Source organism: Lissotriton helveticus, chromosome 6 (genome assembly GCF_964261635.1).
Source record: "Lissotriton helveticus chromosome 6, aLisHel1.1, whole genome shotgun sequence".
In the NCBI taxonomy this organism is placed as follows: domain Eukaryota; kingdom Metazoa; phylum Chordata; class Amphibia; order Caudata; family Salamandridae; genus Lissotriton; species Lissotriton helveticus.
The window spans coordinates 1,016,161,554-1,016,186,686 of record NC_136067.1 but is presented as its reverse complement, the minus strand read 5'-3'; the positions used below and the strand labels follow the sequence as shown (position 1 = coordinate 1,016,186,686).

The following is a 25,133-nucleotide window of genomic DNA, read 5'->3' as shown; positions in this document are numbered from 1 at the left end:
AGGAAAAGTGCCTGTGTCAGTGTAATATTTTAATTATGGGAATTACTGGTGTTGCAACTCACGTTGAGACCAGCATTTGCTTACACGTAATTGGTGGGCAGGGATCAGAGGTTAAATCCGCTGTTCTACTGGATTTCACCTTGTGAGGAATTCAGGGTAGGTCATGGAGTCAAAAGAGGATAACGTTGATGCGTCTATTTTCAGGTCTTCACTTTTGTATTGGTAGGTGATTTTGTTTGAGAAGTACTTTTCTGGGGGGTTTCTTCTGGCAACAAAGTGGTTAACCTTTAGATTGCAGAAATTGTGTTAGAGGCGTTTGGCAGATCCATTCTAGATAGCAAAATTGTTAATGTTTTGCATACTTCTTTAGTGAGACTTTTGTCATTGCTAATCCCGTTTGAGCTCTGTACATTTTTTGCTTTTTGGAATGCAGGATTTATAATTCCAGTTAGGTCTTTGAAGAGGACTTTGCCGTTTTGTTATGGATCACTAGAGCTGAAGAACTTCGAGGAATTGATTGAATGCTCTGTTCATCTGGCCTTAGTTTCTCTATTGGGAGAGTGTGTTCAGGGTTTATATTTGATAATTGGTCAATTTCAGGTTTTCCTTGAAAGAAGTTTGTTCTATTGTCTGCAGGTTGTAATGGGCAGTGTAATGGTATTTCTGATGATATTTCATAAGGGAAGTCAATGAGATTGGTGGTTGCTCCAGTGATAGGAACAATGCGTGTAATATTAGAGTAGTCAGGGTTCCTGTAGAGAACAACTACTGTCATATGCAGTGTCTGTAAGTGCTAGGATCAAATAGTGGAGATTGGGAGCTTCTACACCAGTTATGATACCATTGGTCTGTGATAATTTCAGTTTGTTGAACTATATATGTAAGTTGCTGAGGGTAGACAAGTCTGAAGTGTGATGAGCATGTCTGAGGTGAGGTGTAGGAGGAAGTCTGTGAAAGCTGTTGCTTGGTGGCAGCCACTGCAGTGATGAGGAATATTGTGACAGGGAGGCGGGTCCCCTGGACATAGATACAGATGTTGCCTTGGACTGGTGGTCCGCTGTACCGCTGAACCCCCTTTCTGTCACCCTTACACAGACTGATGCGACAGAGCAAGAGGAGTGGTTCCCAACGGAAGGCGGCAGTGCATGGAACTTCCCGTCGGAACAAGAGCAGGGTCCCTTTAACCCCGGACTGCAGTACTACGTGGCTCCACCCCCTGAGAGCGAAGCCGAGCCAAAAGCCGGAAGACAGAGCAAGACGGCGGACTGCGTTTTCCCGGAGGTGGATGGTGTACTGGAGTGGAGACGGAGAGTGGAGCAGTCGAGTGTCGGGGAAGAAGAGGAACGATACGAGAGGAGCCCAGCTGATCTCGTCAAGCCAGGAGGCCACCGGTTTGGCGCTTCGCCCTGCCACGTTCCCACGGGAGGAGCGTGGCTGGACAAGGTACGGGGCAAGGTAGCGGGCTGGGTGGGGCAGACCGGCCAGTCGAACAATCGAGACCCAGTGTAAATATTGTACAGCCTATGTGCCTTGTTTCCCCCCCCTCACGAGCACTACGGATTTGTAAATAGTTGAGCACTTGGTTTCCCTCACACCCGGCCCCAATAGACTTGGCAAGGACGCCCAAGTGACGTCTTCTTTTCTTTCCTTTCTTTTGGGGAACCACCCGGACGGAGGCCGGGGACCGAACACCGGCGAGCCAAACCCGCCCTAACAAGACCTGAAAGTCAGGCTCAGCTGCACTCCGGAACGGCTTCATTCTGGATAGCTCGGGATTTCCAAGAGGAGTCAGGACGGAGCCCTCCGAGTTCGCAAGACTAAGAGTGTCAAGCAAACGAAGGAAAGCTTATCTAAAAATAAAACCCTCTTTGAGAGCGCTATTTCCTGCCTCCGTCTCAATTGATACTGCTCCCCCAGACCCTGTCCCATTACAAATATACAGGTGAAAGAATAGTCAACAGTGATTCACTTTGCCTGTCTTGTCATCTGAACCTTGCTGGGACTACCACGAAAAGAATAGGTTGATTTTCTTAGCCATGCTTCAGTGATGAAAAATAGAGCCAGGTTTCTGTTGATTAGGTCATTAATGTTTTGTCTATACTGCACACGGATTTCAATTTATTATTAGTTTAATTCGAGATTTAGCAGGATTTAAGCCTTTTTGAGGTGAATGTGCGTCTGTTGGGAGGTATGCACGGAATCGGTGGTGTGCTTTGTGTTTAAATTATTAGTGGCTGGTTTGCGGCAGTGCAGAAAGCTCGAGAAAAATTCAGTTGAGGTACGTGTGCTTCACTTTTTCTTAGGTTTTCAGTATACTGGCAATGTGTGAGTTAATGGCAGGATTGTGTTCTTGATTAGGCCTTTTGGAAGATACTATCATGGGTTAGTTAAATGGGTTTTATTTTTTGTGTGAGTGCTAGGTTAAGAGAAGTGGTCGGGAAAGTGGTGTGATTTTGCCACATATTGAGGTCTTGATGGATGACTGTAGGTAACGTGGAGGTTTCAAGAAGATTTTTTCTTTGGTAAAGGGCCTATGTTATGTAGTGAGTTTGGCTTTGTAAGTAATGGGCAGCTCTCTTTGGTCATAGTGTAGGTACCAGTCTCAATGTAGGACCTTAGTTGAATGGCAGAGTCCCAGGGGATGAAGGGTGTTGCTCATCCAAAGAAATTTAAGTGGGGGTAAGGTAGTGGGAAGTGTCCGACTAGTGGTGTGTTGAGTGGCATACTTTCATATGGAGTGGTCTGAAGGGAAGCAGGCAGGTAAGTTACTGATTGCAGAGAAAAAAAGTAGGCATAAAAGATAATTTTAGCATTGGCACAAAGTAGTAACTGGGGCTGCTTGGTGGTAGAGGAAGAGATTTAATGATTCCTAGTGTAGATTAGAGGTAGTTGTAGTGGTGAACAGCACACGCTTATGTAAGGTTATGTGAGTTTAGGGTTATTTTTTTTGACGTGTTGTAATGAGGTTTGCCTGATTGGTTGTGTTCAAGGTGGCTTGGAGCTATAGGGTTGCTATTAGATCTAATGTTCCAGAGGCGTCCGGTATCAAGATAGGAGGTAGGTTAAAAAAAAACAAAAAACTTTTTCTAATGTGATCAAGAGGTAGTATTGTGAACCAGGCACCACATCTTTACTAATGATCATGTCAATAAGTCTACTTCATGTGGAAGAAAAACTTTAAGTTAATTAATTTAAAGAACATCCCTTATTTGAGGTCAAGTGATAGTTTTATTGCAAAAGGGTTTGTCGGTCCATTAGAGACATGCTATATTTCTTTCCCCAAATTGATGTTACAGTGGGGGTGCTGGATGATCGTTGGACATGATCACCATTGTGGAAGGATAGTATTGCAATTGAGTGTAGCTTTTGTGATCTTATAATTTATCAAGACTAATTTACATTAAAAAAATTCACATGGATGCGTAGCCTGTTTCGGTTTCTTATGCCCATACCCGTTTTCCAATTACTCTGAATACCGAAAGGGCAGGGATTAGTCCTCAAAGAAACATTTCAATCAATCAAGCGTTTGTTAAGCACGACTACTCACCCGTAAGGGTCTCAAGGCGCTGGGGATGGAGGGGTTGGGGGGGGGGTGCGGCATCAAGTTCATCAGGGAGGGGGGTCTTTCAGAGAGCCAGGTTTTGAGGTTTCTGGGGAATGTGGGGAGCGATGTTGTCTGTCTGAGGTGGAGCGGAAGGTCATTCCAGGTCTTGGCCGCAAGGAAGGAGGAGCAACCTCCTGATCTGGTTTTTCCAGGGGGCGGGGGGGAAGTAACATGGCGTAGGAGAGCTGGGCTGATCATAGTGTCCTTTGAGGAATTTGAGTCGGCTGTTCAGGTATGCTGGTCCGGTGTAGTGGAGGGCCTTGTGTGGGTGGGTACGTATCTTGAAGGTGATTCTATCCTTGATAGGGAGCCGGTGGTGTGCGCACAGGCCCTGCTAGATGTGGCAGTGTTTTGGCAGGTTGAAGACCAGTCTTGCGGCGGTGTTCTGTATGTTCTATAGCTATCGGGTGAGGTGTTTGCTTATTCCGGCGTAGAGTGCGTTGCCATAGTCGAGTCTGCTGGTGACCAGGGTGTGTGACGATCTTTCTGTGTTCGAGGGGGATCCATTTTACGGTCTTACGAAAGAGGCAGGAAAACAAGACAAGGTTGCCTGTGTGGTCCGTGGGGGTTGGCAGGTTTCCGAGGGCTGGTGGCCACCAGGTGTCGCTCCAGGAGTCAGGGTTTGGGCCCATGATAAGTACTTCTGTCTTGTCGGCGTTTTTGTTGTAGGCAGCTATTTTTCATCCAATCGGCGACGGATTCCAACCCTTCTCGGAAGTTGCGCCTAGCGGTGTGTGGGTCGTGCGATAGTGAGAGGATTAGTTGGGTTTCGTCTGCGTATGAAACCATGCTGAGTCCGTAGGATCTGACGATGGGGGTGAGTGGAGCCATGTAGACGTTGAAGAGCGTTGGGGTGAGGAAGAAGCCATGGGGGGCTCCGCAGGTGGTAGGTGTAGGGTCCGAGAGGAAAGGGGGAGGGAGGGGGGGTCTGACCCACTGCATTCTGCGAGAGAGGAATGAGCAGACCCAGTCGAGGGCCTTGTCCTGGATTCCTGCGTCGTGGAGTCTGTGTATTAGGGTGGGGTGAGAGACTGTCGAACGCCGCCGAGAGGTCAAGGAGGATGAGGGCTACTGTTTCTCCTTTGTCCAGTAAGGTGCAGATGTCGTCTGTTGAAGCAAGGAGGGCGGTTTTCCGTACTGTTTTTTTCTGAAGCGGGATTGGGCGGAGTTGAGGATGTTGTGCTCTTCGATGAATGTGGCGAGTAGGCTGTGGATGGCTTTCTCAATGACTTTTGCTGGGAATGAGAGGAGGGAGATGGGTCTGTAGTTTGAGGTCTGTGGGGTCAGCCGAGGGTTTCTTCAGGAGGGGGTTGACCTCAGAGCGTTTCCAGTAGTCAGGGAATGAGGCGGATGCCATGGAGCGGTTGATGGTGTGGCAGAGCATGTGCATGATGGTGTCGGTGGCTCTGTTGAAGATGTGGTGGGGCAGGGGTCCGGGGGGAGCCCAGAGTGAATAGACTTCATTGTCTTCAGTGTGTCTTCGGTGGTGAGGGCTGTTTGTCAATCGCTGGTTTCCGGGTGTCGGGGGTGGTTGGTGGGGGTTCAAAGTGTTGGTTGTCGTAGATACTCGTAATTGTGTGGTGGAAAAAGGTGCGGAGTTTGTTGCAGAGATGCTGTGAGGGAGGGATGTCGGTAGTCTCGCTGGTGGGTTGGGAAAACTCCTTGATGATGTGGAATAGTTCTTTGCTGTTGTGCGTGTGGGTGGAGATTGTCTTCAATCACTTTTTCTTGTTTTTCTGAGGAGTTGGTGGTGGGCGTTCGTGGCGGCTCTGAAGTTGTGGGCTTCTGTGGATTTGGTGTTCCTCCAGGCCTTTTTGACGCGGTGGCAAGTGCGTCTGGAGTCTGAGTTCGGTGGTAAACCATCTGGCTTTCTTTGTGCGGGTATTGTTTTTCTTGAGGGGGCAATGGTGTTGGCGCTGTCCGATTTCCATTTATGCAGGGTTCAGGCTGCGGTATTGGGGTTGTCGTTTTCCACGATGGTTGGGGTGGAATTGTTGAGTGAGGAGGCAAGCTGGTTGTCAGTGATGTTGGACCAGTCTCTTCGTGGGTGCAGGCACTGTTGTCTGTGGGTGTTCTGAAGGTGAAGTGAACGCACCGATGGTCAGTCCATTTGAGCTCGGTGTTGTGGCTGAAGGTGATGAGTTTCCGGAAGTGAAGACGGGGTCGAGGGTGTGTCCTGCTGAGTGTGTGGGTTTGGTCACGATCTGGCAGAGTCCAATGTTGTGGAGGTTGTCCAGGAGGGTTGTGGTTCAGTTTGTCGAGACGGAAGTTGAGGTCTCCCAGCAGGGTGTAGTTGGTGGATGCGATGGCCTGTGGGGAGATGATGTCCATGATGGAGTTGGCAAAAGGTCCGCAGGGTCCAGGCGGTCAGTAGATGAGGGTTCTTGGGAGTGTGTCGGTGAGGCTGGCCAGTATCTTGAAGGGGAGGTGTTCCATCAGGTCTGTGGGCTTGTCGGCAAGTGTGTTCAGGCAGAGGGTGGATTTGTGGATGATGGTGATTCCTCCTCCCAAGCGGGGCAGCGGTCATTCCTGGATATCTTGTATCCTTGGGGGATGGCGATGCCCGGTCCTGAGGTGGTGTTGGTCCAGGTCTCGGTTAAAAACGCCACGTCCGGGGTGGTGCTGTCGAGGAGGTTCCAGATTTCAGTGGCATGTTTGTGGAGGGATCGGACACTGAGGTGGAAGCATTGCCGGGTCTTCGGTTCGGGTGTGCTGGATCCGTGTTCTTGGCGGTGCTGCAGGTGTATTGGCAGGAGTGACAGCTGAAGGGATCGTAGGTGTAGGCTGGTGATGCTAGTTTGCAGTTGTTGAAGCCTGGATCGAGTATGTGGAGTGCCGCTGGGTCGTATTGTTGGCGGGCGGAGGTCCAGGGTTCCTGGTGCTGGTCAGGTGCAGAGTGGCTTGCCTTTGGCACGCCAGCGGTGCGACCATGCAGCAGCTGCAATTAAGTAGGGGAGGGGGCGGGACTGGAGGTAGGGAGGCAGGAGCGGGGCTGTGTCAGGGGAGGGGCTGCAGGGGCAGCAGAGACAGGACAACACAGAAATGAAAATAAAAATAAATTACCCAAGTATGATTAAAAGTAAAAACAGGAGGAACCAAGTGAGCAGGGGGGCTGGAAACTGGATTGCCTGTGCGTCTGCAGTGGGCTGCTGGCGCGAACCCTGAAGATAGGGGGGCTCTGCAACTGGGCGATGAAGCGGAACTGCTGGAAAGACTGCTGGCCTGGACTGGAGGTCAAGGTTTCACACAGTTGCCAGGACAGCCTCCAAACAAGGAGTGATTGAGGGCCTTTTGGAAACCTCTGCAATTTTTTCTTGATGTCGGTGTACAAAGTCAGTTTGGCAGCTTCATTGGTCAGGATGTCTGACAATCTGAAATCCAGGATAATGGTCATCTATGAAGGTTATACATTGTTTTGCCATTATTTATGTACTGTTGCACACTGTTCATAGGTTTTATGGCTGTAAAAAAAGATTTTCACGAAAGTTTCTGCTGCTAGTGTTTGTAAGTCATAATCTTATGAATACGCCAATTTCTTAAATTATGCACTTTCATTAAGAGTGCAGCACTAACTGCTTGGTTGTCAATTGTAACAGAGGTAGCAAGATTGCATGGGCTGCACTGTAAGCTGTATTTAGATATGTTCTGGGGCAGTGGAAACTAATTTGGTGGACTCAGTGTGGTGTGAGAACGTGGTACCCATGCTATGGTGGGATCAAAGATAAGTTTCTCTGCTTCAGAACATATTTTAATTTTCTATAGCATGTTTTACATCCCCACCCCATGGGCAACTGAAGTATTTACCCACATGGAAATGAAGCTATACCATTTTATTTTATTTTGAGCCTGTATGGGAAGTGTTTTCTTGTGAGTGATAACAGAGGTGTACTTATGGGGTGCAGAGCCTAATGGTGTGATTGATGAGGGTATTGAGCAGCAGACAAACTATAATTTTAATAATAACTAAAACATCAGAAACTACTCTGCTCCGGTATGGCCATAGGAGCAGTAGGGAGCTGAATCGGTATGGGTACAAAAGACATGGTAATTTGAGAATGTGCAGTAATCCTCATACACACATGTACTACGCAGAGATGGTGTTGAATGACTAAAAGAATGCCAAAAAGGAAAGAAAGGGAATTTGGGAACATTAGCAGCAGCCAATCACTGTTTTTTAAAGACCAGGATATTATCTAATGCTGAACAAATATACCCCATTAATAAGAAGGTAGTGGAAGAGCAATCAAGGCTGTCAACCCGAGCAGAAACTACAATATCTGTAAAAGACCCAACTTACACCTACTCCTTCTAGACTCAAGTAAGCCAATATTTTGAGCAGGCTGTCATGCTGCAAAGCTCTTTAACTGTCCCAAAGGCAAAGGCAGATAAACACTATCCAGAAAAGCACTAGTCAACTCATGGCTCACACTTTGGCCAGATTGGAACCCTGCACTTATGAAGGTGAGACAAAACATTTGGTAGGTTTCTGCATTGACAAGGCTAAAAGCAAAATCGGCCTGCATTGCGTTACTCTTCATTGCCAGGGAGTTATCTGTAGAGTTTGTTGCAAATCATTAATTTGTCACGAGATATATTCTATTGAAAGATAATGTTTTGACTTGCTTCCTGCACAGGCCTCTCTGCACAGCACCCGTACTTGCGGAGCCTCATTGGGAATTTGTTCTGAAGTATGTAAATAACAGTTTTCTGGCTATGAGGTAAGGAGACACTTATTCTGTTATTATTGAAGATTTGTAGAGCGCAAGGCTACTCTGATTAGTGTTTTGCAGCACCAAGTACTTCAAGCTATATCTATCTGAGAAACTATACATTTTCAGGAAGCAACAATTGCTGTTTATACTTTTCTTCACAATGTTTTCATTCATCATAGGCTGTTTTAGTATCTAGAATGTGGACAGCATGGTATTATGCACTTCCCAAATAAGTGGTGTTGCTTCACGAGTATTGAATGCTGAGCACTCTACTTTAGACAATGGAGATTCGCTGGGGCAATAACAGTTTGTACAGATCTTCTGCTCCAGCATGGCAATGTTTTGTCTTTCTGTTCGTCCTTTTTTTAAATTGTAAGCATTATATCCCAGCAGTTGAATTGTTCTAATAGCATTTTAGTGCTTCTTGTTAAAGGAGCTCACCCACAGCAGGTCCAGGGCCTTCAATAATGATTATATGTCTCAACAGGCCAAAAAGTTGTATTACAAAACTGTCTTTTGGCATAGATTAAAATAATTGCTAAGGGCCACAAACCTCAACATTAAGTGTTAGTACTAGAATACTTACCAAAAGGTTTTGCACATTTGAAATTTACCACATCTGCTATCTTCAGTCACAATAAAGTTAAAGTAATTTTTACTGTGTACAATGTTGTTAAAAGGAGTGAAAACAAGTATAGAAATTAAACAATATACAAGTAAATAAGAGTTCTCGCCCATAAAATTATTGCAAATCACAGCCAAACACGTTCAGTGCATACGTTTTTCAATTCACTTTAATATAAATAATTTACATAAACAATTTGTTGAACATTTCACACACATTTCTATAAAACACAAAGAACATATCCATGGGTATGCTGCTTCTTCCTCTAGCAGCATGATTCCAGAGGCAAAGTAACACTGATAGGCCGTCAGCTTCTCCAGCAGTTCCAAAGTGCCATTACAAGTAGTGAGGAAACAGTGCGAATCCTTAACTGTAGTTGAACCAGTGTGATTGAACATCAATCAATGTGTACTCAGTGTAGTAAGTCATACAGTTCATTTGGTAGCAGCATTCTCCTAATACAGTTTACCAGCAGCTTGAAGTAAATGGCTTCTTCCCAGAATATCAAAACAGTTACCGCTGTGGTGACAAAGGAATGTTTCTAACATATTAAGGTGGATAGATACAGGGTTTGCCCTTTTTATTGAAGTGTTGTATTACTGTGTTAGATTGGTAATACATTTCCACATTACAGAACAGTAGTCACAAAAATACAAGATGTAACGCTTCTTTACTCTAAGAGCATAGAAAAAGCACAATTTATATTAATATTAGTCAATTATTGGCATATAGATTATGCCAGAAGAAACATTATAAAGCAAAAGTGTTAGACAACTTCTAAGATGCAGAACTCCACTACTGAAGGACAACAATGAAAGAACAAGAGAGTGGATGTGTGAAAAATAATACTGAGACTAAAGCAAAGAATCCTACCACATTTGCAATTGCATCCCCTAAGTAGGGACACCTTTTTTTTTTTTTTAAACTCTTATGACAAGATTCTGTAATATGGCAAAAAAGGTATACAAGCCATAGCTTACAACTGTTTCAAATTAGGATTTTCATAACTACACAACTGGACTCAGTTAACTGAGCAGTTACAACTGCATTCAACCCCTTAAAGGTTATTTTTTTAAATATTAATAATCTAAGCAGTTACCAAAATCACTAACAATCATGATATCCCTGGTCTTAAAAGGACACTGTTTTTGATCTTGTGACCACAATGAGAAATTGATTTTGTGGCGGTTCCAGCCTATATTCTGTTATATCTGCCTGCTCTCCGCTTCCTTGACTTTTTGTCTAAATGCAACTAACTTTAAAGCGAACACCATTACCACAACTCAGAACAAAGTAATTCAAACGCAGAATACCCTGTCCTTTATCAACTGTCAAATATGTGTGGTATGTCAATGAGAGTCGCATGTGATTTAGGAGTGGAAAAAAAATTGCTGAAGTTGTTCCCATTTCTTTCATTCATTTAAAAGGGTGAATAAATCAGTTCTTCTCAGAGAGAAGCCTATAGAAGGCAAGATGGGATTCAAGTCGAAAGGTTGCGCTGTTGTCAGGGACACCGGTGTATGCTTTTTAAGAAGGAAAGTTCTTTCTGGTTTGCCCTCTGCACTTTCAAGCTGCAGGTTGGTCTTTGGCAGAAGAATACTCACTATCTGTTAGTTATTTCTCTTGCAATGTGGACTATTTTATTACCTCAAAAAAGTAACTGTCTGCAGAAAACTACAGGAAAGATGCAGTTGTGCCCTCAGATTTTACATTACCCCTCTCGAATGGCAGCAACATTAAGAAATGAGTCATTAATAGTATACATTCCAGCAGAAACCAAGGATTTAGTTTGTGGCAATATTCTGAAACAATGTGGATTCCCGGTAAACTCCAAAATGGAAACTCTACTATTAGCCAAGGATTCAAAGTTTACAACTGTCGTTAGTGTGGGACACTCATTAGCGCCACTATCTGTATTCAGGGTTTATTCAAATGATCCAAGTGCCAGGGTTCTGGGGGGAAAAAAAATCCCAAACCTGTATGACAAAATTGATTACAAACCCTGAAAAAATGCTTCATAAATAAACCTAATCAGCTCTGTGATGGGTAAAGTCAGAAAGATGGAAGAGTTTTGATCTTGTTCAAAGGTTTAAAAAGATCTTGGGCTGGCTAAACGGATGCTAGGTTGAGGGCTTTGTACTTGTATAAATGTGTATTGCTCGTTTTTCACAATTGTACAAAACCACTTCTGTGTCCAACAACATCAAACAGCTACCCATTATGGCACCTTCTTCCTAAGCATCCGAAAACAGTAGTACGATTGGTTGCGTTTTAGAATAAGGGATCCAAATTCAACTTTTAAGTTGACTTTATGACTTCATAGAAAGTAAAGCACAAAAAAGAGTAACAAAGCAGATCATAATGGCAAAAAGGCAAAGTTATTTACCAAAAGTAACCAAAGCAATATAGTCCATTTGCTGCTTTGCTAAAAGTTAGTACTTTGGCCACAACAAATCCTGGAAGTTAGGAAACCTGCATAGGTGGATTCTAGTTTAGAGGCAATAAATGTTGTGTGCTGTCTGGACCTCCCAGGTCTCCCTCCTTATTGTCTCCGTTACAATAAGCTTTATTTCCACAGATAAAAATGATCAGTTAAATAGTTATACAAGGGTGATAGCTTAATACTTGATACACAGTGCATTTTTAAGGTCTCGCTTATGCAGCACATGCGCGGTCTCTCGAGACATGTTGTGTCTTCTCTATGGGCTTTGTGCACACCAATTGCTTTTGATTTGTTCCTTGTAGTGCCTTTTGTAAATTTTTGCTTTTTACTGGTGACTTTGTAGAATGTTTTCGTCCTTTTGGTGCTAGGTTCCCTCCCATGGGAGACTGGCCCTATTACATGTACATGTTCCCTCCTGACAATTTATGCTAGTTTTGGCGCACTATTTTGTTTTCTTCTCGGCTCGATTTTTCGGAATGTTGTGTGTGCGCTTTTTGAACTTCAGCTGGCAAGAAGCACCGTGGCAATACTGTGATGAACATAGTAAACATAGCGGCCCTGTTGGTGCGGTCTCTACATTACTGTCAGCAAGTGCTAAGGCAGAAGAGGCACCTGGGCGACTTTGTAGCAGACTTCAGGCTCTTGCTGGAGTGCTGCTTAGAGGCAGAGAGGAATGGCACGCAAGACGTCCAAGTAGGCCCAATGCATACTGGAGCAGTGGTCTCTGCTGTCCTGGTGACAGTCCAACCCATTCATAGGCGCACACGCTATGAACCCATTCCACATACTCTATCCATGCCATTCACTTTGCCATCCGCTTGAAAATCCAGTTAACCTATATTGATCTCTGCCAGCACACATCCACCCAGTCCATCTACATTGTTTTTTTCATTATCTGGAAGCATATCCCCCAACTGTTCCTCCCTCTTTCAGTTCAACTATTCTTTGTTGCCTTTATCTGTTCTTCCACTGCTTACTGAAGCCGGTGTCTGTGCGCTTCCATTAGTGTTGCAAACTGCCTCAGTCCTTCTAATGCTAAAGCCACTTACCTATAAATGCCATTTTGACTATTCGACCCACCTGTATAACCTTTAACCCTCACAATACTTTATCACTGTCCGTTTTCCCATGCAAATCTTTCTCCTTGCATCTCATGTAGGTACAATAATGATGCAATTTCATTCCACATAAACAGTACCTGACCATTGAAATCAATAAGTTAATTTGAATGACCAAGAGTGAATGAAATTTTTGCTCAAATGGGTGAAGCACAATTCAAGTCAGAAGTGCGGTCAGTGAAACGGTGTTCACAATATGTCCCATGTCAGGAGTGATTTGTTCTTGCAGCCGGGTGTTCAAGCTGGCCCTTCAAAATTATTCGTTTCTGACCCACGCTGTACTTATAAAGTTTTCACATAAAGTCTGAAAAACGTCACTTTTCCTATATAAAATCCTGCAGCTCATATGACCCCTTCAGTCATTCCTCGTTTTTTATAACACTAAGCATGATGGGACTTGTAGGCCATAGAACTAATTTACAATCAGCTAGTATACATACTGTGAATTTTGTGGTGAAGTGCAACTAATTACATTTCTACACACTTCATTTTTTTTTATCATGAGTCTTTTGGTCTTGCTGGGAATCATAGCTAGGGAGTAGTTGGAAGAAAAAAAAGTGTGAACTTGTATAGCTGTTCAATCTCTGGCAGCCAGGCACTCAGGAAAATGTGCTGCATGGCTAAACATTTATAAGGTCTCAGAGTCTAGACCTATTGGCTATGCCAAATCTTGTGGTTAACCCTGAATGGTCTTTTAGAAAAGCTCCAGATTTCTTTTCTTTCTTTGCCCAACTCCTTAAAATAGCAAAAATACAGTGGTACACATTCCTGTTTAGTCATGCTGAAAAGGCCTTGCTTTCCAACTATTCCTTTCTGTGGTTTAAAACTTTCTAGAAAGCAAACTAATTTTAATATCCTTTCACCTAGATAAGTCATCACTGTGTATTAATCCAAAGGACGTTTTAGATTTTCAAACGAAAGATAAAAATAAGTTACTTACCTGTAAATGTAGTTATCCAGTATTTGTATCTTTCATAGTCGCATGTTTGAATTATTGCCAATTGAAGATGGAGTCCAACTGTAGCATAGTAAAGGAGTATACAGTACGTAGCATAGAGCATAGTAAAGGAGTATACAGTACGTAGTATAGGCTAAAATTGCACAGGCCATCAAATTCAATAGCTTTAAAAATAGTACTAAACTTTTACCTATGAACAATCAGGTTGTAGCACCCTCTAGAACACTCCCAAGAAAAGCAGACTTCCTTAGATTTTCAAACACAAGTAAGAATAAAATCCCTAGTGGTAAAGGGAGCCTTTCAGGGGAGAGGATGAGTAGCATGTGAATCTATGAAAGATATCAATACTGGATAACTGCAGTTACAGGTAACTTATTTTCCTATCCAGTATTGGATCTTTCATAGATTCACATGCTTGAATCACAGTATATAGCAGCAATGTAGCTGATGGAAATACAGTTACAGGATAGTGGGTAAAAACATGACACGTTGTAAAGGGAAATATGACCTTTTGAACATATCATATAAACTTCTCTACATATCCAGACAGATTTGTAAAATAAATAAGCATTTAAGAGTCTAAAATTCAGAAAAAGAATACAAATAGACCAAGAAGCAGTGTACCCATAACTGGAAACATTTGAATTGATCATAAATAAACTACTCTATTTAAAGAGGTTCATCTTATTGGAATGAATGGCATAACACCGCCTGGCATCCAGCTGCATCGCTTCTCTGCGCAGATTCCAGCCAGTAATGCTGCGTGTACGAGTGGGTGCACTACTACATCACAGCATTTTTTGTTCAGCATGATGCCTGCAAACAGATCAGTGGAAGTGGACATTTCTCTTGTCGGATAAGCTTTAACACTTCACATTAAGGGTCTGCCCACTTTGAATTGGCAGAACTGATTGTTGTTGAGATCCATCTTGCGATTGTAGGCTTTGTCATTGCTGTGCCTTGATGACCTTGGCCATAAGCTAGAAGCAACTGGTCAGTCTTGCGAAAGAGGTTAGTTCTGTGAAGGTAAAATCTGAGACACTGCTTAATGTCCAAAGCATTAAGAGCCTGCTCAGCCACTGTGGCTGAATCGGGGAAAAAGTTTTAAGGATAAGCTCATTGAGGTGGAATTGAGAGGGGACATTTGGGATGAACTTCAGATTTGTCCTGAAAAGTACGAAACCATCTGAGAAATAAAGAAAAGGTTCCAGAGGGGTTAAGGCCTAACTCTCACTAACACTTCTGGTAGATGTGAGAGCAAGGAAAAGGGCAACCTTCCACTCAGCCTTCGAATGGGTTTAAAAGGCTGCTTAATTAGTTGCGAGAGGACCATATTGAAATTCAATTCCGGTGGAGTAGCTCGCACCGGTGGGAAAGCTCTGAAGAGTACTTTCATGAATTATGATTCTTGTATAACAGGGAGATAGATCTTGTGCCAGGCACCAGTACCTTAAAATTGCAGCAAGGTGAACTTTGATTAACAAACTAATCCCAACTTGGCCAGAGAAAGAAGATAAGGTATGCTCTGTTTCGGAAAAGTATGCAAGTTGTGCGGTTGCCACAGTGACAGAATCTTTTTCACTTTAGTCTGTAGTTTTTGGCTGTGCCTTCTGCTCCAGACTTTAAGTGGATATCCCAGAGTGCTACCCAAGTTACAAAATACATAGAATTCAGGAGCCATGCATGCAAGTGGAGAGAGGCTGGCTCCTGGTGATATATCGGACTCTGGTTCAGTGCCAGGAGAGAGGACGCTGGAGGAAGGCGAATGGGCTTGGTCTCAGAAAGGAGGTGAAGCTCCGAAAAACAGTGTTGCCTGGACCACTTGGGGGCTATCAATAGGATACAGCAGCATCCATTTTCATCTTGGCGAGGACCTTGGGAATTAGTGGGAAGAGGGGAAAGGGTACACATAGATCCGGTACCAGCACATCATAAGGGCATAACCAACAACACTGGGAGAGGGAATTGACTGGCAAAGAATTGGCATTTGGCATTCCTGTCCACTGCTAAAAGATCTAGCACAGGTCCCCACCACCAATGGGAATATCTAGGTTAATTTCTACTGGTCCAGTTCCCACTGGTGGAAACTGTCCTTGGTTCTGCTGACAGTCTGCTAGAGTATTGTAGTGCTCTGCGTTAAAAGATTCAGTAGGCTGTGAGCCAACCCCACAGATCTTAAGCTTCTTGAAATAGCGTCAGATAGAATCCCTACATGCTGGGCGTATTGTCGGCACCGACTAGCATAGAGGAATTTACGAGCTTTGGGAGGAAAGCCGGCAGGGTGAGTAAAATGGCATTTAGCTCCAAGGTCTTGATGTGGAATGACGACTTGTGGACCACTTCCTTGGATCTGAAGTTCCTGTAAATGCCCCCCCCCCCCTCCTCCGCCCCCCGCACCAGCCCTCCATTAAGCATCTGTGGGGATGATTAAATCGAGCACCAGTGGTGGTAACGTGAGACCTTGAGAGAGAGATGTGGTTTGTGGGATCACCAGCGTGGGTATCATCCGCGGAGTAATGGAAAGCAGGTTCTCAAAGGACCCTTCCAACTGTATCCATTGGAGCTGGTTCCTCCTGTAACTGCTTTGTGTTGAAGTGCACCAACGGGACCAAGCATATTGCAGACAAGATCATGCCTGGGAGCGACTTGAACAGTCTCACAGAAATATACTGTTTCCTTGCGATTTTTTGGAGCCAAGTGTGGTAGCCTTCTGTCCTGGGAAAGGAAGGTTTTGTTGTGAATTGTGTCTAGATCGGCTACAATAAATGTAATCATTTGACTGGGACTGGTGGAGGACTTTTGCCAATTTATAGTGCGGCCTAGTTTGAGAAAAAGCAAGGGACCTGCTTTTGCTGCTCTGGCAGCTTGTCCAGGAGTTGAAGCTTTTAGTAGCCAGTCATCTAGGTAAGCGAAAACCAGAGGACCTTGCTTTCTGAGTGCAGGTGCTACAGAGGCTATGCACTTGCTGAAGATAGAAGGGGCAGACCAGAGGTCGAAAGGAAGGACCTTAAATTGGCAATGAGTATCAGCTACTGTGAATCGAAAATATTGTTGCTGTGTTTGGGATGGATGGGGATATGGAAGTAAGCATCTTCCAGGTCTAGAGATGCCATGAAATACCCGCTATTGAGGCGATTAAGAATATCGGAAAGGGTTTTTATCAAGAAGGAAGGATTGCTTGCAGAAGTATTTGTTGAGCTTCCTGATATCTAGGATAAGTCTCCACCCTGATTTTTTTGGGACTACAGAAAAATCGGAAGTAGAATCTTTCCCCTTTTTTGGACACCCAGGACATTCTCTAATGCTCCTTTGGCAAGCTTTAAGAAAGCTTCCTTCCGCAGTAAGTGAAGATGAGGGGGGTGCCAGCCCCTTGGTGGATTGGGTGGTGGTTTCTCCGTAAACTCCTAGACACCAGGGCAAGGCCAAAGTTGACATGGTCCTAAATCCATCTGACTGAAGTGATGGTTAGCCTTTGACGGAGCTAATTTGATATCTTCGCGCCTATGGGGTGGGAAGGTAGTGTCGCTGGTCCCTGGAGAAAGTCACTATTTGCGGCCTGTGTCGCATCTCTGAGAAGGTGGTCTTCTGTAAGGCCCTAGTTTAGATAAACCTGCTGTAGAATATTGACAATAGGACTGTTGCCGATACCGGTCAGTACTGGGGCTGGAAGAACTGATACAGTTGGGAGCGTTGGAATCCACCCCTGAAGAGAAACTACACCCTAATGAACCTCAAAAAAGCACCTTGAGATATTGGAGGGTGTCTAAGGATTTGGTGGTATCCGTGTCCGCTTAAAGGCAAGCAAGGCACTGACAATGCGTTTGCCAAATAACGTGTCCCTGTCATATGCCATGTCCAAAATTTCTGAATGGATCTCACATCTGAAAGAGGTCACCCTGGTCAACCATGGCACCTTAACACCACTGCGCGGCTAGTTGGCAGAAGCCTGTGGATTAATGTCCATTGCACAATCTATTTTAGATTGTGCGTTCGCCCTCTAATAAAATCTTCCTGGCTTCCAACTGTCTATTCTCCAAGATTAGGTTGATGATGGATCCGACATTCAACCACATTTGACGGTCAGAGCAGAGACTCGCCAAGGCATTGACTATATTCACTGTAATTGCAGACATGGTGGAAAATCTCTTGTTGATAGTCTAAACGTCGTCCATCCTTATCAGGTGGCGGTGAAATAGAAGTAGATGGGTTCTTAGACCTCTGTTGTGCCGTTTGAGATCTGGCATTCAGGTTTGGGATGTCCTGTCAAACATGCTGGAGAATCGTCAAAGGCCCTGTACTTTTGTCAATGAGAGGAAGGAAAGGTGCTATTGTGTCAGGGTTAATAACCATTACTCCTTCCTGCCAGATGTAGTCTACTATCAGTCTACCAGTCTACTATCAGTATAGAACACAGAGTTCTTGCTTGCTCTTTAAAATCATAGAGGAAGCAGTTGGACTGCTTCACTGACACAGGAAGATGAAATCTGGTTGCAGCTGTAATGTAAGGTGCACTCACATAGCGCAACTGTCACCCAAAGGGTATCCTGGCTCTTTAGATTCCAAGACAGCGGGAGCGAAAGAAAAGGCAGATCTAATCTCTAGGGAACAAGCTAGTTTTCAGTTCCTTCCTGAATCCGAACAAGGTGTTCAACTGTCTGAGCCCCAGGGGAAGAGCGTTCCAAAGTCTGGAGGCAGTGAAGCTAAAGAATTTTCCACCTGTATGCACTTTTACATGAGGGACACAAAAGGTTTGCGGAGGAAGAACGTAAGGATCTAACCAGCGCATACCAAGCAAATTTCCTCTGAAGTACCCTAGGCCCAAATTTATGTACTGCCCTGAAGCAATGCATAATGCCTTAAATTGTATCCTTTGTACAACTGGCAGCCAATCTAGGTCCCCAAGGGCTAGAGAAGAGAATGCATCCCAAGGTTGATTTAATGCAAGTTTTGCTGCTATATTCTGCACTCTCTGCATCTTCTTGAGCAGAGAGACTGGAGCGTCCAAGAGCAATGCATTGCAGTAATCAATTCTGCTTAGCACAATGCTCCGGACCACTTTGGGCCTAGTGGCGACTGGCAAGAACAGAAGGATCTTACGCAAGGCTCGAAGTAGAGCCATACAGGTGCAAACCGTTTTCTTCACCTGGGAGTCTAGCTGGAGATTACTATCTATCATGACCCCCAGGTTGCGCACCGTTTTAGTAGGCAGTAAAGAATTATTAGCAGAGTCAGGCCTGAAATCTGTAGGAAGAGGACGCTGAATACGGCCAGTCGTACAGCACCGAACTTCCGTTTTATACTCCTTAAATAGTAGAGAATTCCGTTTTAACCAGCCTGCTGTTTGGAGTAAACAGTCATGAAACTTTTCTAAGGACACTGCATTGTTGCCCTCAAAAGAGAAGACAAACTGAGTGTCATCTGCGTAATTGATGACATTAATTCCAAACGATTTTATCAGAGCAATAAGGGGGCGAAGGTATAAATTAAACAAAAATCAGGCTCATAGCTGAGCCCTGAGGGACCCCTTGTTCAACTTTGCTATATGCAGAGCAGAAAGGAGGCAAAGATACGGCCTGCTGCCTATCTGAAGATAAGAACGGATCAAATCTCGGGCCTTGCCCCACAATACCCAATTCCTCCAGCCTCCCGATCAGGATCTGGGGATTAACTGTATCGAATGCAGCCAACTTGTCAAGCAGCACTAAAAAGGCTGCCTGACCACTGTCGGCCCGCATTTTCAAGTGATACAGGACCGCCACCAGGGCAGTCTCGGTCCCATGTGCGGGACAAAACCCAAATCGGACCCGCCCAGCAACTGATTATCTTCAGCAAACTTAGAGAGGGATTTTGTTACTACCCTTTCTATAATCTTGATCGGGTAGGGTAGCAAGGAGATGGGTCTGTAGTTAGCTGGATTGTGAGGATCCAATGATGACTTCTTTAGTTAAGGGGCAACCACAGCCATTTTCCAGCAGTCTGGGACTACAGCTGTAACTATAGATAGACAACAAATCTGGTATAAAAGTGGGAAAAGTTCGCTTCAAACAGCTTCCAGAACTTATGAGGAAGCGGATCCCTAGGGAACCAGAGGACACCCCGGCAGCGATTACACTGAAGTCCTCATAAGAGGGCATCGGGGAAATGATCCAAAGATGACATGTGTTCTGTATTAATTATCTCATTGCTTGATACAGTCACATTATCAATCTGTGTGTGCCCATCCTCTTCGCTAGCGGGTATAAATACCATTAAGATGGTACTGATTTTATCCTGGAAAAAACTTGCCAGGCTATCACAATTCTTGTGAATTCAGGATGATGGCTTTAGCACAGTCCAGGTTGGATAAGCCTCTAACTAGAGTAAAAAGGGTTTGAGATTTATTCGGGTCAAGAAGAATAATCTCCTCACGGTATTCAGCCTTGGTTTTGCCTATTAGTGCTTTATAGGAATGGAGCAGATTTTTAAAAGCTGACTCATAATAGTTCTTCCTCCACTTCCTTTCAGCCTGCTTACAAGCTGGTCTTCAACAGTCTCAACTCCTCATTATATCATGGGGCAGATGGTTTTTTAGCAATCGAATTGCGAATCTGATCACACAGATTCAGATAATTCTCCTCCGCCGAGTCATGCATAGCAAACTTCTCATTAACAAGCTGGGGAAGGCGCGCTAGCCCAAGTAACCTTGACCACTCTCTACTGATTCGGGCGACTGAGGAACTGACTACTATTTGACCCCGATTGACTCTTCAGTGAAAAGAGGACCAAGGAGTGGTCAGTCCAACATTGAGGAAGTATGTTTTGAACAACTGTTTCCTTTGCATCAGCAAATACAAGGTCGAATACATGTCCCTTCAGATGAGTAGCATGTGATACCAGCTGATGGAGGTTGACATTCGCACAAGCTTGGCAAAGCTCTTTCAAGGCAGTGTCAAGAATGCCATTCTCCCAGAGATTAAAATCTCAGAGGATCAATAGTTTAGAGTGTGAGTGTGCTAAGCTATATATCAGATTGTGGAAATCCCCTATATCCCCCAGAAGCAAACCAGAAGGGTGGTGCAGGAACAGGGCTAGTATGACAGTCACCCCATTCATTCAAAGGCACCTGTGTGTCAGGAATCTCACCCTCTTCTCTTTCATCATCAGATGATGGATTATCCCTCAGTGATGCTGTGATATACGAAGCAGGCGTCGTTAAAGGCGTAGCTGGCGGAGGGAGTGGTGCTGGAGTAAGGAGTGGTAGGTTTTACTGGTGCACCAGGCTGTTGATCAGATGGGTTGAGGGAAACACCTCCGATAATCTGTTAGCATTGCTTGGTAGTCCTGAACCAAGGAAGAAGGAAGGTGTGCAATATCCCGCAGAGGTAAAGGGTCTGAATAATATACTCTGGGATCAATGCTTTGGAGGTGGAGGGTAGTAACGTTGGTAATAATGGCTTTCCTCCTCATAATCCTCACCTTCCTCCTGACATTTAACGTTCAGTTCTGACAGACAATGAGCTGGACCAATTATGCAGCCGTCATCAGACTCCTCAAAGTCCAAAAGATGGGCTTGTCGATGAGTCGTCGGCAGGGAATACGATGCCTGAAACTTTATGGAGGATGGACTCATGGTGGCTGTCACTGCTTTTGCAGTAGACTGTCTCGACGACTAGATGCTGGTACTGGTGTTTGTCTATGATCTGTGTTCAGGGTGAAGGCATTGTCCAAAAGGATTTTGTTGAGTATTTCAGCTTTGGGGACAGCTCAGCAGATGAGGCACGAGGGTGATCTCTATCCCTTGGCTTTGAAGAGCCAGTTAAGGATGACTGAGGAGAATTTTATTTTTGTTTATTGGAGTTGTGAAGCTGGTGACGAGTTTTCACAGATTTTCTTGACTCCTCTGGCGCTCCATCATGGAATCAAGCCCTTTTGTGAGACCTAGACTAGGTGTCACTCTTCTTCAGAAAATGACTTTTGAACTTTTGTCTTTAGAAGTCACAGTAATAGCCTACCTTCTCTGTCCCTCAAAGTTTTTGGGGTGAAAGTACGACAGATCTTGCACCTCATATTTGGGATGAAGGCAGTAAATACAGTCCATATGTGGGTCATCCACATGCACTCTTCTTCCCACAGGTCTTATAGTGATGGAAGAGGCCATTTCTGTCACTCTAGTAGTAGTTGAAAATAGCTTTTGAATGAGAAACTGGGCAGAGGGAGACTGTTGGGAAGTTCTACAGGGTACTACAACCTCATTGGTCGTAGTTCACAGTTTGGTCGTTTTTAGGTTTTCCTGCACAGCGCTTGTGCTCTACTTTAGAAATCTATTGTTTTTAATATAAACTTAAAAGGGACTTACATCCTGCCTTCTCTTTGGTGCCTTTGCATGCCCCTTACGTATCCTCCATTTCTAATGCATGTAGTATATTTACCAATGTTTGTTCCTCATTTGCTTCATAGTTTCCTGTCGCCAAAATACTATTAACATCAGATGTGGTGGAACTATTTTCATAAAGTTTTGCCTTTTACTCTTGCAGCATATTTGTATAACATTTTATTACCCAGAGAGATTAAGTGATCAGCCATGACAGGATGCTGTTTGGCGCCAAGAGACTCTAACCAGGACCTCTAGCTCTTGAGTCAGCAGCTCTGGCCGCTGCACTAAATCTCCACTCCTGTGTTATCAATCTGGGAGCTCTTTCTCCCAGGCGATGTCTAATGAAAAAAAAAGCTCTTTAATCATTACATCGGCGAAACCAATGCACTACCGGTGCTGGTTTAAAAAGGACATTAATATGCTATTACATTTAATGGCTTAGTGTCATTTTAGCCCATGCTAAGCAAATGCACACTGCTTTACTATGGTACTATTATACTTCTACTCCGAAAATGGGAAATGATTCAAGTATGTGAATCTACGAAACATACTGCATAATCTCATTTTTATTCTTTTTCCAAGCCTCTCTCTGAAATAATCTTCACAAACTGGCCACAAAACAGTGTGATTTTATAGTTGTTAATACCAGCAAGGTTAGATTAGCCCCCCGCAAAGTAATGAGCAAGGTACTCTGATCAGCGTTTCTTTATAAGTTGTTTGTTTACAACCTGACTGTAACCAATGCTGCAATCTATTTTAAAACTGTTTAACACCCTGAGTGCGGGTGTAAGCCAAGGATAGACACCCATACTACCTCGCCAGTGCAAAGCAGCCATTGGCCGACACTAGGGAGGTAAATAAAGGTCCCTCTGGTGCTATGCACCACAGGGATGCCTTTATTTGATTATAAGCTCTGGCTACTCCAGAAGAGCGTCCCGAGCTGCCAGAGTCTATTTAGATCACTTCCTGTAAGGACATTCAGCACACAGGACTCCTATTGATCTTAGTTTGATTCATTCCTGTCAGGCATTAGGCCCAGTCATACAAGTGGTGCAGCATATGTGGGGTAACGCTCTGTGGTAGGAATTTTGTGGATTCCAAAAGCTTACATCACAAAAATGTAAGGGAAACATTTGATTTCAGGCAATGTCTGAGGTTTACATAGCATTGTGAGTCAGAAAACCTCATGGGATCCACACAAGGCACAGAACTCTGGAAACCCCAAGTTGACTTGTTTAAAAAAAATATCTGTGGTTCGTAGGCTTGCGCAACATGGCCCCAAATACTACAGCTACCATAATTTCTTATCAATGAAGCACTTTAGGGCCTTGTGTGTCGTGGTATCTTGGCCCACCCACACAAGTAGGGTACCATTCTTATCGGACATGTGGGAACTTGGAGTGGTCGGAAATGTGTGGCTCCCTCCAGATTCCAGAACTTTGGGGTACATGAATGTGAAGTGTTTTTTTACCAAAATATTATGTTTGCAAGGGCTTTTGGGTAATATTACCTAGTGAGAACTACACAAGTCCCACATCCCTGGACTCACCTAGTTGTCGTGTTTTCAAAAATGTGCAGGCTTGCGAGGTTTCCTTAGGTGTGACTAAGCTAGGGTCCACAATCCACAGTTACCCATATTAAAAAAAAGGGTTCATTTTAAGTGGAAAAATAGGCTGCAGCCATGTGGTGTTTTGGCCCATTTCCTGTCAGGGCACTAGTCCTAATCATACACAAGTAAGTTACCATTTTTATTGGAAGGCATGTGGGATTACTGATCGGATTTTATGGCATTCGTGTCTTCCTAATGAAAGCCAGGGTGTAAGACCTTGGACGTTTTGAAAAATACCCTCTAAATCATAAGCTGGTACACGCACCTACAAATTCAGCGATGTACAAATAACTACAGCTCCTACACTCCATATCATGTGCCTATTTCAGAAATACATGAGTTTCCTCAACACTCATTTTTCACTCTACATGTTACACCATATTAATTGGTCTATGCTCAATGAAAAACTATTGTACCATGCAACTCAGTTGTTGGCTCTGGATACCTTGGGTTCTTGGAGAACTTACAAACTCTATATATCCTCGCAACCAGAAGGGTCCAGCGGACATAATGGTATATTGCTTTTGTAAATTGGCCATCGTGACAAAGTTAGATTGACGTTGTCACAAATGGCAGTGTTTTACAAGGGATTTTTAATATTTCTTCATTTCAACATTGTGGGGCATATTTATGACATTGTCACGCAGTGCAGCAAGTCACCTTGCTCCGTGCATGGTGTGACAGGGAAAGGGAAATAATGCCCCATATTCTTTCCTGCATTTCCCCTGCACCTGAGCCATTTTGGCTGCCTAGCACCAACACAGGCACCTTTGCACCATGGTGCGAGGGCGCCTGTGTTGCATGCAGGATTTGTTTGTGCAGGAAGGCGTACTTTCCTGAACAACAACAATTCTGAGTGGCATATTCCTCTCTGTGTGCAGCACACAAAATTAGGAAATAACTAGCAGAAAAATATATTTCTCCTTGTTATGCCTCTCCTAGGAAGGAGTATCTTTTTGGCATATTTCCAGGTTTACCAGTTCTGGTAAGTATGGGAATGCATTAGAAACAATGGGAGTTGTGTGGGAACACACATGCAATGCCCACTGAACGCCTCCCCAGCACAGAGTAAAGTAACGCAGCAATTTACATTGCGTTGTTTTATTCAAGATTTATGAAGCCACTCAAGGCCATGCATAGTGGCCTTTCGTGGCTTCATAAAAATCATTTCTCTGATGCATCATGTATGTACCAAGTTGCGTGGCGCAAGAGTCGAGCAACTGGAGTCATAAATATGGCCCTAGATTTCTCTGGGAAAACCTTAAGTGATCTACACATATGAGCCCTTCCTGAATTCACAATTTTTTCGACTTTTCAGAAAACTAAAGATTTCCTGGAACACCTATGGGTGACGGTGGTTTCTACCACAACCTGGAAGTAGGTTGAAAGCCTAAAGAAATGGGCTACCTGCTTGAAAAATGCCAAAACTGGTTAAACAAAAAACACAAAAAAAACTTCCCAGCTCTTTATTTTCCCGATTGCTGAGAAGATGGCGACTTTAGCACAGCAACCCATTCTTTGATTGCATTTTGAGAAGAAACAAACCGAGTAAGCCGAAGCATTTTTTTCCGGTACAACTCAAAATTCTTCTACATTTTGCCTATTTTCACGGTCCCCTACAGAGGAATCCACAAGCGCAGAGTACTTCTTGACCCCCCCCACCCCCCGGAAGTTACAAGAAAAAAAAGGATGCAAATCAGGTGTGGATACC

The 25,133-nt window shown here is 44.1% G+C and overlaps 1 protein-coding gene across 2 annotated transcripts in view; it reads left to right on the top strand.

Annotated features, from left to right (window-relative positions):
• The window catches only part of LOC144763238 (uncharacterized), an 853,666-nt gene that overhangs the window by 390,190 nt on the left and 438,343 nt on the right, over positions 1-25,133 (top strand). Inside the window, exon 4 of one of the 2 annotated variants that reach the window (XR_013596197.1) lies at positions 8,239-8,322. Coding sequence is in view for 1 of the 2 variants with exons in the window: in XM_078648650.1 (XP_078504776.1) it covers positions 1,096-1,509 (414 nt within the window). In the remaining variant the exon portion in view is untranslated. Of the gene's footprint in view, positions 1-1,095; positions 1,769-8,238; positions 8,323-25,133 lie in introns of those variants that run through there. The other variant, XM_078648650.1, reaches the window with a different exon arrangement.